General features: G+C 45.7%; 1 protein-coding gene across 7 annotated transcripts in view; it reads left to right on the top strand.

Moving 5' to 3' along the window:
* LOC132012179 (ribonuclease inhibitor-like) overlaps positions 1-13,909 on the top strand; it is a 49,377-nt gene that overhangs the window by 13,381 nt on the left and 22,087 nt on the right. For 6 of the 7 annotated variants that reach the window (XM_059391834.1, XM_059391837.1, XM_059391835.1 and 3 more), the window contains one exon: positions 5,886-5,981. In XM_059391834.1, the coding sequence (XP_059247817.1) occupies positions 5,886-5,981 (96 nt within the window). Of the gene's footprint in view, positions 1-52; positions 175-5,885; positions 5,982-13,909 lie in introns of those variants that run through there. The other variant, XM_059391839.1, reaches the window with a different exon arrangement.

The following is a 13,909-nucleotide window of genomic DNA, read 5'->3' as shown; positions in this document are numbered from 1 at the left end:
TCTAGGGGCACCTGGGTGGCTCAGTGGGTTAAAGCCTCTGCCTTCGGCTCAGGTCATGATCCCAGGGTCCTGGGATCGAGCCCTGCGTTGGGCTCTCTGCTTAGCAGGGAGTCTGCTTCCTTTTCTCTCTCTCTGCCTGCCTCTCTACTTGTAATCTCTGTCAAATAAATAAATAAAATCTTAAAAAAAAAAAAGTGACCTTCCTAGTGGTCAGTGGAAATTCTTTTTCCTGAATCTGAATGAGAGCAGAATAATGGGCCCCCAGCAATGTCTTTGTCCTAATCCACAGAACTGGTGATTATGTTACCTCACGTGGCAAAAGGGACTGTGCACATATGATAACATTAAGGGCCTTGAGACAGGGGTTTATCCTGGATTTTCTGGGTAGGTCCAGTGTCATCACAGCATATTTGCAAAGAGACTTTTGCAAGAGATGTGACTGTGGAAGGAAAGGTTGGAGTGATGGGAGGAAGGGGCCAGCAGCCAGCCAAGGAATGTAGGTGGCCTCGAGGAGCTGGAAAGGGCAGGGCAAGGAATTCTCCCCCAGAGCCACTAAAAGACACACAGTCCACCAAGGCCTTGACTGTAAGACCCATGTTGGACTTGGGACCTCCAGATCTGTAAGGTCATAGACTTGTACTGTTTTAAGCCATTAAGTTTACAGTCATTTGTTCTAGCTGCAGCGGGGAACTAGTACGGCATGTTAATCATAACTCTTCAGTTCGGAGAGTGAGAACCACCCAGGCAGAACTCAAGGTAAACAGGGGCTTACTGGCTCACATAACTGAGATGTCCACAGCTGTCTTTAGAGATAGCTGAACTGAGGGGGCTCATACGATGTCATCAGGGGACCCCAAATTTGCTGCTTTTGATTCAGCATCCCTCCCAAGTGTGGGCCTTCCATTCCAGTGTGGTCAGCCTTTCTCCAGGCAGGAAAGAGCAGTTGACACGTCTGCCAGCTGTCCCAGGGCTCTAACATCATGACTTATTATCAGCCAGAAAGTGTGAGCCTCTATCTCACACTGACTGTGAGTCAGATCCCCCAGGGAGGCTCTTGCTGGCCCTCCCTGGGTCACATACATATCTCAGACCAGTCCTTACAGCACAGGATGTGCTAAGGTGTAATTAGCCAGGACTGATCACATAGCCACCCAGGGTGGGGGGGGCGGTGAGGGGGAGCATGCTGGTGGGCAGCCAAACCAGAACCCTGCGATTTGCCAGGGAGCGGAGTGGTGGTCCGTCCAAGCAGCAGGCCAATGAGGAGGACAGATACAGGACAGACAAGAACAATAGGAGCTTACTCCCTTATAGAAGCCTGATCATTTCTTTTAATAGATCCCAAATACACATGTTCATGACCAATTTGAAAGCTGACTACTTTGAATCATTGTTAACAGAAACTATAGCAAGTGGCTAACAGCACAGACTTAGAATCAGGTCTGGGTTCAAATCCTACCCCAGCTGTGCATTAGTTTGGGCAAATTATCAAACTGATCAAACTTTAGCTTCTTCAGCTATAAAATAAACATAACTACCTCAGAGTGTTCAGTGAGGAGGAAGTGGTATAATGTGATGTAGTTAGCATGAAGCCTGGCATGTAGTAAGTAATTGAGGGACATTAATTATCATTACTGTCATCATTATTATCATAACAACCTTTTTCCGGGAGAGTAAACTTGAGGCATGTTGGCGAACACAGTCGCTCTACTTGCTGGAAAAAAATGAAAATAAAGAGCTCGAGGCTAATGTGCAGCATGGGGACCATTGTTAAATATACTGTATTGTATATTTGGAAATTGCATGAGGGCACCTGGCTGGCTCAGTTGGTGGAGTGTGCGACTCTTGATCTCAGGGATTGTAAGTTTAAGCCCTATGTTGGGTGGAGGGATTACTTAAAAAATAAAATCTCAAAAAGAACAAGTTGCCAAGAGAGTAGATCTTAAAAGGTCTTATCACAAGAAACAAAATTTGTGACCATGTGTTGTGATAGGCGTTAACTTACCGTGGTGAACATTTCATTATCTATACAAATATCAAGTCATTATGCCATATACCTGAAAATAATATAATGTTACCTGTTAATTTTATCTCAATTTTAAAAAGGATTCACTGACTTGCACTATTTTAAAAAAGAGCTGAGGGACGCCTGGGTAGCTCAGTTGGTTAAGCAGCTGCCTTCCGCTCAGGTCATGATCCCAGAGTCCTGGGATCGAGTCCCACATCGGGCTCCTTGCTCGGCAGGGTGCCTTCTTCTCCCTTTGCCTCTGCCTGCCATTCTGTCTGCCTGTGCTCGCTCTCTCTCACTCTCTCTCTCTCTGACAAATAAATAAAATCTTAAAAAAAAAAAAGAAATCAAAACCTTAAAAAAAAAAGAGCTGAAGTCAAGGCTACGTTGTGGAAGTGAGTACAAAGAACTTATAACTATGAGAGATTCATAAATACAATAGTTATCCTCCCTTTAGGAACTTTCCTGGTATCAGAATTCTATAGGTTATTTGTTGAACTTGACATTTCAGTCAACCCAATAAATATACAAAGGGAAGCTGGAAAACAATGTTTGCTATCTAAATAATGACTTTCCCTCTTCTATTTTTACAAGACTGGCGCCAAAGTCCTATTTATGAGGTCCTATTTTGTAATTTCAGTACTGAAATAACCAAGTAAATCTGTCTTTTAAGAAAAATAATTGAATGTGTGCGCACACACGCATAATCTCTCTCTCAGATAAATAAATCTTAAAAAAAAAAAGAAGAAGAAATGAAAAGAAAAGAAAAAGAATTGGCAATATAAAAGCACTGTCTCAAGGGATTGGTATGGAGCAGACAGGCCCAGGTGTGAGGTGTGGGATTGGAAAGGCAAAGAAGGGACAGAGCTTGGGGAGGAAACGTGGAGGTCTCCTAGTCTGGTTGTTCTATATCGGGGGGGCTTCTGCCCAGAGGAGCATAAGGGCTTGATTTGAAGGGTTCTGGATTTGTTTTCCCAGAGAGCCAAGCAAGCACGAGGCAGAACTGACCTCCGGGAGCGCCTGCCCTGTCATCCTTCACCACAGCCCGGAACAGGGTGGAAGCTGCCCCAGATGGGCTGGGCCCTGTGGTCAGTGGTCCGCTTGCAGAACTTCTGTGAAGTTCTCTCATTATTCATTCGCTCGAACCTTGATTTTTAGGGAGGTCAGCTGGTTAGCTGGTTAGCTCTTCTGCATCCTTTTGGGTAACTGTATTAGTCTGCGCTGGCTGCCGTAACAAAATAACACGGGCTGGGCGGCTTAAACAGATTCATTTTTCGCAGTTTTGGGAGCCCCAAGCGCCAGATTAGAGTGCCTGCGGGCGGTCTGTTCCTGGTGAGAGCTCTCTCCCTGGCCTGCAGAGGGCGCCCTCGTGCTGTGTCTTCACGAGGCCTTTCCCAGGTGTGTCAGCAGAGGGCGAGCGAGTCAGAGCTTTCTAGCGACTCTCCAGTTAGAACACTGACCCTATCTGATCAGGGTCCTACTCTTACGACCTCGTTTAACCTTCATGACTTTCTTAGGGGCCCCATCTCTAACTACGGCCACACTGGGGACCCAACATCGGAATATTTGGGGATTACAGACATGTAGTCCATACCTGCCCAGAGTAAAAGTACTTCGTATTTCGGAGCTGGATGGATAGACCTCTGCTCAGGCACATGTCGTTTTCCCGTCTTGATTTCACTTCTTAGCCAGGGGGAGAGTCATAAATGAAAAAAAGAAGCACAGGAGGCAAAATAATAATAATAATGGAATATTTCCAGCCCTCTTCTGGTCACGGGTGAGTCTTGAACAGCCCTGCCACCCCCAAAATGTGACTCTTGAGCCAAGGAACTTGACCCGCCATCCACACCAATCTGTGCTCAACCTGCCTGACCGCTGGACCGAGCCTGGCCCCTGTCCTTTGCAGCTCTTGTCATGAAGCAGGGGTACTAGAGACTGAATATTGTGTCCTGCCCCCAATTCATATGTTGAAGTTCTAATCCCCAAGATGATGGTTTAGGAGGTGGGGCCTTTGAAAGTCATTCGGTGATGAAGGCAGAGCCCTTCTGAACAGGATTAGTGCTTTCATAAAAGAGAGCCCAGAGAGCTCCCTCACCCTTTCTGCCATGTGAGCTTATGACTGGAAGATGGCCATTCGTGAATCAGGAAGAGGCTCTCACCGCACTCCAGATCCTCTAGTGTCTGAATCTCGAACTTCCCTGGAATGAGTGTTTGTTGTTCAGAAGCCACTTGGCCTATGGTATTCTGTTCTAGCAGCCCAAATACACTAAGACACAGAGTATGTGAAAACCGAGGCCGGGGGGCGGGGGGATGTGTTCGAGGAGGTGTGGATTGTTTTAAAGAAATGTCCAGATTCTGAACTTTCATAAGGACCCAGTACTCCTGGTTAGTATCCTGGGTCACAATCATTCTACTTTGCAAAAGAAAGGGACTCTTCTTTTCACATGCAGTATCAGAGCAGACATTGTCTTCCCTGGGGTACAAAAAATGGAGACAATTCAAAATATTAGTGGAAGTGTTAAAGAAAAGGAATGACTCTGATAACTCAGTGACATGCCGGTTTTTAGTTTAATTGAGTTATCAAATGACAGATCCTTCTAAATTATTTTTATTTTGATCCACCACTGTGTGATTTAAAAAAAATTTTTTTAAAGATTTTATTTATCCATTTGACAGACAGATCACAAGTAGGCAGAGAGGCAGGCAGAGAGAGAGGGGGAAGCAGGCTTCCCCCTGAGCAGAGAGCCCAATACAGGGCTTGATCCCAGGACCCTGAGATCATGACCTGAGCTGAAGGCAGAGGCTTAACCCACTGAGCCACCCAGGCACCCCACCACAATGTGATTTTTTAGCTTATCAAACAGGATTTCAAAGAATGTAATAATACTGCTATGATAAAACGCCTTCTAGGATTACCCAGTTAAATCTGAATTTTAGATGATTATTATAAGTACATTTCATGCAGTGTTTGGTATATACTTAACTAATTATTCTTTGTTTACTTGACATTTAAATTCAACTTGATGTCCTGTATGTGTGGGGGACAAGGCGGCTTAGTTTGACAACCCTATTCTATCCCCATCTGTATGAACAAGATTTCTCAGCACTCAGAACTGTAACAGAGGAGAGCACTTGAGGCAGAGGCAACAGCCTGCACGAAGGACCCAAGGCCTATCCACAAGCAGCAGTAGGGTACCTGGGCACTAATAGGGATAAGGGCTCTAGGGCTTGTTAGCAATGAAGGAGCAGGAGTTAGGACTTATTTAGGTTTGAGAAGGACCCCTCGATCTGTGTAGCAAACAGACTGGGTGGGGGTGGTAGGCAGGGAGGCCCATTCGGAGGCTCTTGTTATCCAGTGGGAGGTGATGGTGGGAGGTGAGAGGGGTTTACCCAAGTGGCAGAGAGAGTCAAGTTCCACATCTGTCCCATTTCCTGATGCTTGGGATGTGGGGCACATGAGAAAGGAAAGAAAAGGAAAGGTCTAGAATGACTCTAGAATAACATACTCAGATTTTTTAAAAATATGCCAAAAATGTGTCTGGTACATTCTTACAAATCTAAGAGATCTGGAGCCACTTTTAATAGAGGGCAGCTGTGGAATGAAGAGCATTTACATGAGGCCTTTAGGACGATACTTGGGGTTTACTTGGTTGAATGTTCTCCTCCTTAAGTCTTTGAAGAGAGAGCAAGATGAAAAAGACAGGACTGAACCGAAGTGAAGGGGATTTGACAATCGGTCGGTGGGATAATCCTCTTACGAGAAACATCCCTGTCCCAAGTGTACATAAGCTGAAGGAAATAATCAATAGTGAAGTGCGTAAAAACCCATTCATACGACTTTGAACAGGCCTTCCCCCCCATCTTTTTCTTTTCCACACAGCCAAACAGAGGGGCAGTTCGGCTTTGAACCAGATTACAGAGTCGCCTGGAACTCTAACACAGAAAACTACTTCAGGGAAGGAGAGGAGGAAAAAAGGTATGTGGTTGTGGATTCAACTAGCCCTTCGTCTTCCTTCATCTGTAAATCCCTTCCACCTGTCATGGGCTGTTAGTTCCTGCTACTTCAGTAACTACCCCAAACAGAAAAACTCCTATGGAGATAAAGAAGACCTGGTGTCTTATGGTTTCCTATAAACCAAACACAGAGCACCTTGGGCATATCCACCAGAGGGATTTGTCTTCAGCACATTCAGCAAGCCAAAATCAGTTCTGGGGTGTGGGCTGATTTGGGAATGTCTCTGCATTAAAGAGACAGCCAGACTTACTAAATTCAGTTTGGAGACTTCTCTCCTGCCCTCACTGCTCAGAATCAGAAACAGAGTCTGTCAGAGGCAGTTTTAAGAAATCACCAACTCCAAAATGTCTGAGCAGGATTAAATGAAACAAGAAGCTATCCAAGTGTGTGTGTGTGTGTGTGTGTGTGTGTGTGTGTGTGTGTATTTTAAGTTTATGTGCCTACTTTCTACCCCCAATGTGAGACTCGAACTCACGACCCTGAGATCCAGAGTTGCATGCTCCTCTGACTGAGCCAGCTGGGTGCCCCGAGGAGCTCTCCAAGTCTTAAAGGTTCACAGCAAAGTGGTAGGGAAGCTGTGCCCGTTCTCAACATCCTAGTGGCAAACTGAGGAACTCGCACTCACAGCTCCCTAAATCTCACTCCAGAGGTCCCGTGCTGAGGTTATAAAGAGAGAGCGCTAGATGATTGTTAGTTGTGTCACGAGCATAGTCTTCAGCAAACTCTGTTTAGAGGGTTTAGGCTAACCTAAATTGGTGTTGTTTTGTTTTAGTCCATTTTGTTTTTTTCCCTACAATTCGTGTGTGGAAGGTTAAGAGGCCCTTGTGATGTAGCTCTTTACCCTTTGCCATTTTCTTCCTCAATTTTAATCTGTTTTCATGTGGTACGGTCTTTTTCCTGCCCTTCAATTAACCTTGTCTCTCTGAATTAGAGAAATACAGATTCCTGTGAGCTAAAAGGCCAACTGAAAATGTAAAGGGAGACAATTTATCAGCCCTGACTCTGTTGTCTGGCATAAATACAGTCTTTCCACTGGATAGTGCTAATAGATTTCGGAAAATCTATCAAAAGAGAAAAAAAGGAAAAGAAGAACCAGTTTAGGTTATCATTTGTTTTAGACAGTTATGGTTTGGGGATATTGTCAACCAAAATTCCTTTTAGAGGAGTCAGCAGGGATTCCTCTGGGGTTAAGGATGGTCAGTGTCTCCAAGGCAGGTGGCTGTCCCGGGGACAGTCCTTATAATGGGCCAGATGACACCTGAGGGCAGAAGACTGCTGGGTCACTAATTCTGACTCTGCATCTAGACCTAACAGCAAGTGGTTAACTAAGACAAACGCTGAATGTGTGTGTCCCTCTGTGTGGTTAACTTGCCATTGCAAGAAGCCCAAAAGGGCCAAATCTGTCTGGGAGCTTCAAGGCTTCTCAAGTCTAGAGAAAAGCTCTGGACACTTCTATATATTGAGTCTCCCTGATTTAAAAAAAGTTTTAAATTAATGAATGGCAAAGAAGGCTAAAGAAATTGGTTAATACTTTAAAGTCTTTATGTTTTGTTTTTAAAGATTTTATTTATTTATTTGAAAGACAGAGATCACAAGTAGGCAGAGAGGCAGGCAGAGAGAGAGAGAGGAAGGGAAGCAGGCTCCCCGCTGAGCAGAGAGCCGGATGTGGGGCTCGATGCCCGGACCCAGGGATCATTACCTGAGCTGAAGGCAGAGGCTTTAACCCACTGGAGCCACCCAGGTGCCCCTAGAGTCTTTATGTTTAAGAAGCTAACGCTTCTCATACATATAAAAACACAGAATGCATGCGTAACTTCAGTAGGCGATGACAAAGTCTGAATGTCGTCTTGAATGACCTCACCTGTGTGCCACCCCCTACCCCAAACCTCCAAACCCTCATGCCCCTGTGTAGGCCCCTGGAGGAGTTAAACTCCCATGGAAGGTAGGTAGTTTGAGGGAAAAGTCACAAAGAGAACAAAACAACTGTTCATCCTTCAGCTTTTAAATAAGAGCCATGTTGAGGGCCAGGTCATAATAATACCTTTCAGCTGTTAAAACCTGGCACAAAAACATCAGACTTGCCTCTTTTGGCCTTAAACAACAGAAATACATTGTGTCATAGTCCTGGACCCTGGAAGTCAAGATCAAGATGTTGGCAGGGCTGGTTCCTTCTGGAGGTTCGGAGGGACAGTCTGTTCCTTGCCTCTCTCCTAGCTTCTGGTGGTTTGCTGGCAATCTGGTGCTTCCTGGCTTACAGATTCATCACCCTGACCTTTGCCTTATGTTCCCCAGGGGTTCTCCCTGTATGTGTCTGTGTCCAATTTTGCCCTTTTTATAAGGACATCAGTCATACTGGATCAGGGGCCCAGTCTTATCCAGTATGACCTCATCTTAACTAATCACATGTACAATGACCTTATTTCCAAATAAGGTCACATTCAGAGGGCCTGAGAGGCAGGACTTCAACACAGGAATTTTGGGAGGGAACACAACTGAACTCATAACAAGGGGGCCCAGAGTGTAGTTTATAAACAGGAAGCACACCTAGGAAAATAAATAGCCGCACAAGGCAGCATCTGCCAACGGCCAAACATGGACCCTAGATTCTGAGAAAGGCATTCTTACCCCCCTGGGATGGAACTGGAACTGGAACTGGAATGAACTTTAAATGGATGTGTGGAAAGAAAGGACTTATAGGTGGAAGGATTTAAGAGGGGAGAGATGGTTTAACAATGCAAGCCCATAAGCCTACAAAGTTTAGCTGGAACCAGAGGATGTGGGAAGGTAAGCCTGACAAAAAGGGTGGGTCACATTGAGGAAGTCTTTGCAAGTCAGGCAAGAGTTGGCACTTAATCCGATAGACAGTGGGATCCGTTGAAGTCTTCTGTCTCCCCAGCATCCTGTGCCTGGAGTCAATAGGAAAAGCCTGTATCTAATATACATTTATCTTACAGCTTATTGTCAGAGCAGACCATTTTCATGCTTTCTAGAATTCATAAAGCAGGTAAAACAAACAAACGAAAAAAAAAACCCAGCTTCCCATACTAAATAATTACTTTCACCGTCATAAGGTGTTTGGTTGTGGGGCGAGTTTGGTCTTTGGTAGAAAAGTTCTACTTGTTTCAAAATAAAGAGTCAGATTGAGCTGATTCATATCAATCTCTTGAGGGTGGAGTCCAGATGGTTTCCATTTGGTCCCAATTGGAAACAGCCAAACTATTTTTATGCTTGTCCCTTTGTGGACAGGAGGCTTTGGCCTGATGTTTGGAAAGTTCACCTCATTATACTGTATGATTCAAAACCCCCATTCAGAAGCCTGACTCCCTTTATTATTCCTCCTCAAATGTATAATTACAAGAACCTGACAATTTTACATTTAGCAGCCAGTGTAAATGCATAGAAGAGGAGAAATATTCCATCTGTACGCCTGCGGAATTTAGACATGTTTGTCCCAGCCTGTCCTGCCTCTAAGCAGCACTGAACATGAAGATGCGTGTGGTGGGTGGTTCTCAGACCGAGCAGCAGCAAAAACACCCAGAAGGCTTATTACAATGCAGATTGCTAGGCCCTGCACCACAGACTGCTGGATCTGTCTGTTGGCAGAGGTGGGGCTGGAAAGCTTGCGTTTCTATCAAGTTTCCTAGGGATGTTGATGCTATTAGTCCAGAGTCCATACTTCGAGAACAACTGCTTTGGAATTGAAAGAAAATCAGATTACCTACTCGTGTTTGATTTTGCTCAGTGAAGAAAATCAGAGGGCAGAGTGAGGCTCCCAAATGCCTCTTCTCTGCCAGGGAGACCACAGAACAGAGGGGCCCCAGGCCCCTTTCTGCCTCCAGCTTCTTTGTCTCATCCAGATCCAATCTGACCCATGTCTGAGCCCCACAGTTCTGTACCAGCAATCTGTGGGAGCTGACCCTGGCCCTGGCGGGTGATTAACACTCAAGGGAGTGATGTCTGGCCGGGCCTATGCCTGTTCACAAGCCTGTCAGGTCCATGAAGAGCCAGAAGATGGCTTACCACTGGAGGTCACTGAGAGGTCATCAGGAATAGTCATCTGCAGAGAAGATAGCTTCCTTGAGCCCCTTTCAGCCAGTCCAGCCATGTCACCTCTAGGTCCCAAAAGTTCCCAAAGAACTCAGCAAGGACTCAGGCATGTCCTGTCACCTGGGCCTACTCTGTTTCCTAGCCCAAACCGCCATGCCGTACTTCCTAGGATCGTCTTAATTCTCAAGGATTTAGGACTGGGAGGGCCAGTATGTGACTTAGACATACCCTGGGCACAAGACACAGCCATAAAATGGTCAGTCCACAAGCCTGGGATAAATCAGACCTTTGCTACAGTACCAGTGCCTCCCAAGTGCCAAATTCACTTCCCCAAATAAGGCATTAATTGTTTATAACATAGCCATGGTCCATAGGAATACTATGGCATTAAGGAATGCAAGGGTCCAGTTCAAAAGACAAGATGTAATCTTCAAAACTTTATTAGTTCCAAGTCAGGAAGTTACCGATTATAATCCTAAGAGTATTTTACTTAGGGATTTTGTCCTGGAGTGATAGCCAAATGGTGGAAACCTTTGTGGACAGGTTCCAAGGTCCAAGGTGTGAATCATCCAATGCTAATTACACTTCGCTTTCTTAAGTCCTGCAATCAAGCTAACAGAGTTTCTGTTCTGGTTTATAAATGTCTGGTAATTACACAGGAAATCACACATGTTCCTTGTTGATGGAAAGAAGCTATTTTGAACAAGTGTTTTTATTTTTGAGTATTTATTTGAGAGAGAGCGCATGTGTGCAAGCGTGAGCAGTGGGGAGGGGCAGAAGGAGAGGGAGAAGCAGACTCCTCACTGGGCAGAGAGCTGGAGGACTTAATCCTAGGACCCTGGAATCCTGACCTGAGCTGAAGGCAGACGCTTAACCGACTGAGCCACCCAAGCACCCTGATAAAGATTTTTTGAAAATTGGCCTTATTAAGAGGGTCCTACCACAGGTGAACATTTGAGTTGTCCTTAAGCAAAATAAGCTGATGTCCAACAGAATGTGTGATTTCCACCTGTTCTGTGGTCCCAGGACAGGCCAGAAAATGAGGGAAAAGAGGAGGAATCTCCCCAGGGGAACCTCTGGTTCCACAGAATTTTACACTTGAACTTTGAGTGCTGGCCCACACAGGAAATAGAACTCTCTCTGGAAGGACTGAGAAGAGGTTCCTCAGCTGAGAAAGGGAGGGCATTCTAGGCAAAGGGAACCACATGAGCAAAGGCTCGGGGACTGCAAGTGCCCAGAGTGTTCAGTGTGGGGGGAGTTTGGCTTTCACTGCAGAGTGGTCGCTGGGAGAGAGGCAGAGGTGTACCTGAAAAGGCCAGGGGACCCACATGACCCAAACCCATGAATGTTGTTGAGTTAAGCTTTTGCCTGTGTACAAAGTGGGAGCCACGATTCCTCTGAAGCAAGACAGTGACATGATGAGAATGGGGATTTTTGAAAAGAACCTTGGACAGCATTGCAGAATGTGTCTTAGCAAGAGAGACATCTGGATGTTGGGAGACCCGTGTGGAGGCTACTACAGTAGCTCAGACAAGAGAAAAGGCAGAATGCAGAGAGCAGTGATAGAAAGATAGTCCAGGTCCAGCTATATTTAAGGGGGGAAATTTGACAGGTCCAGATAGCCAGTTCAGTGAGGGTAGCAAGAAAGATCTTGAAGTTAGGAACCGTTGGCGGATCTTGGCAATGAACCAGAGAGAAAATGGGAAGAAACACAAGGTTGGGCGAGTCCACATGGATTTGTGGAGTGGCTTCTGCGGGAGGTGTACAGTTGTCAGAAACGTGTATCCGATCCTTGGGAGGCAGTCGCAGAAGAGGAGATAGCTTACACAAGCAGGTTCTTCTCCAGCATGCTCTCATTCCAGTGTTTCAGTGACTTATATTATCCAGACATGAAGCTGAAGATAGACAATGATATTTATTGTGTACTAAGTTCCTCCACAACCATTATTTCACTGCGCTTCCTGGTGGGTCTTCGTAGTGCATCTAGGAAAGGAGTCTCATGATCTCTATTACAGCACTGTGGAAATTTGGGTTCGGAGAAGTTCAGTGACTTTCTGGGGAGCCAAACAGCATTTTTTTAGAGAGAGGTTTTACACCCAGAGATTCTGCTTTCTCTACACCATCTTGCCTCTCAGGCACAACTGGTGTTGCTAGGCCACCACTAAATTTTTGGAGACAGAGGCGGGTAAGTGAAAGTAATCACTGTCTGGGTGCCTGGGTGGCTCAGTCAGTTAAGCGTAGGCCTCTTGATTTGGGCCCAGGTCCTGATCTCAGGGTTGTAAGATAGATTGCCAGGCTGGACCCCGGGTGGGGCTCTGCTCTGGGTGTGGAGACCACTAAAGCTTCTCTCTTCCCCTCCCCCTGTCTCTCTCCCCCCTCTCTTAAAAGAAAAACAAAAAGTAGGCATTGTCAGTGAGCTTGTTTTTGTTTTGAAGAAATGTGAAGATTAGGTAGAAATAGGTTGGTGTATACAGCTGGGGGTGGGTCAAGTATTACCAGGGCCCGAGCATGGACTCACCCTTACTCTGAGAAATTTGTTTTCCATTCAGAGAAAATAATTTGGTTCTGTTTGAATTTTGGCTTACCGTCCAAAGCAGGAAGTCCCTGTACTAAGCAGTATCAGTCTTCCTAGCACCCAGCAGAGCACTGTGACTCGCTGAATTCTGTGGGATGGTTTGGACTTGCACTTTCCAAGCTGGTTATTTTTCATGGGCAGAGATGAGATTGCGACCTTACTTACCACCAGCTGGGGGGAGATTTGGGTGGTTTCTCCCTGTGGGGATGCAAGTGGCACCAGGTCAATCACAGACCTGCAAGCTCCCTTTGTCTCCAATGGCACGTGTTTGTGCCGTGTGGGCTAAGTTGGTGGGGTGGCAGGGGTAGACTGGCAAAAACCGTGTCGTCCTTGCACACCTTGGCCACTGCCCAGGAATTTGGCCTTTGGCCGTGGCCCCGCTGGCCTCATGTTCCATCACCTTTGCTTTCTGGCAGAAGGGGGGGAAAAGGAAACGAGTGTCATGCACAATCAGTATCCACATCATTAATCATTCTGAGCAGTAAGTTTTCAAAGGCATTTATATTGTAAAGAGACTTTACAGATAAAAAGACATTCTATTTGTGTTCACGAATGGTCTCAAGGCATTGTTGGGTACACTGTATATGGAAAAATAATGAACAGTGAGATAAAAGTTTCCACAAAGTTCTGTACTCAATTACTCACGGATTCATTCATTTGTTCAACAGTCATTAAATACCCATAATGTGCTAGATACTGTCCTAATCTATTAGCACTGTCAAATTATTCATAACAGCTGTCATTTGCCATCATTCCCATGCCTGGATGTAAGGACAAATACATTTGGACAAGTTAGGTTTATTCCCAGTGAAACTAAATGAGGGGCTAGTTTTCATCCCTCCTAATATGTTTTGAAGGAAAATAAGCCCATGGGGCACCTGGCTGGCTCAGTCAGTTAAGTGTCTGCCTTCGGCTCAGGTCATAATCCCGGAGTTCTGGGACTGAGCCCCACATCGGGCTCCCTGCTCAGCAGGAAGCCCCCTTCTCCCTCTTCTGCTCCCCTTGCTTGTGTTCTCTCTCTCTCTTTCTCTCAAATAAATAAATAATCTTTAAAAAAAAAGGGGGGGGGAGGGGTGCCTAGGTGGCTCAGTGGTTTGGGCTGCTGCCTTCGGCTCGGGTCATGATCTCAGGGTCCTGGGATCAAGCCCCGCATCGGGCTCTCTGCTCCACAGGAAGCCTGCTTCCCTCTCTCTCTCTGCCTGCCTCTCTGCCTACTTGTGATCTCTGTCTGTCAAATAAATAAATAAAATCTTAAAAAATAATAATA

Source organism: Mustela nigripes, chromosome 2 (genome assembly GCF_022355385.1).
Source record: "Mustela nigripes isolate SB6536 chromosome 2, MUSNIG.SB6536, whole genome shotgun sequence".
NCBI classification, from domain to species: Eukaryota; Metazoa; Chordata; class Mammalia; order Carnivora; family Mustelidae; genus Mustela; species Mustela nigripes.
Note: the sequence above shows the minus strand (reverse complement) of the source record. Positions and strands in the feature narration are given on the sequence as shown.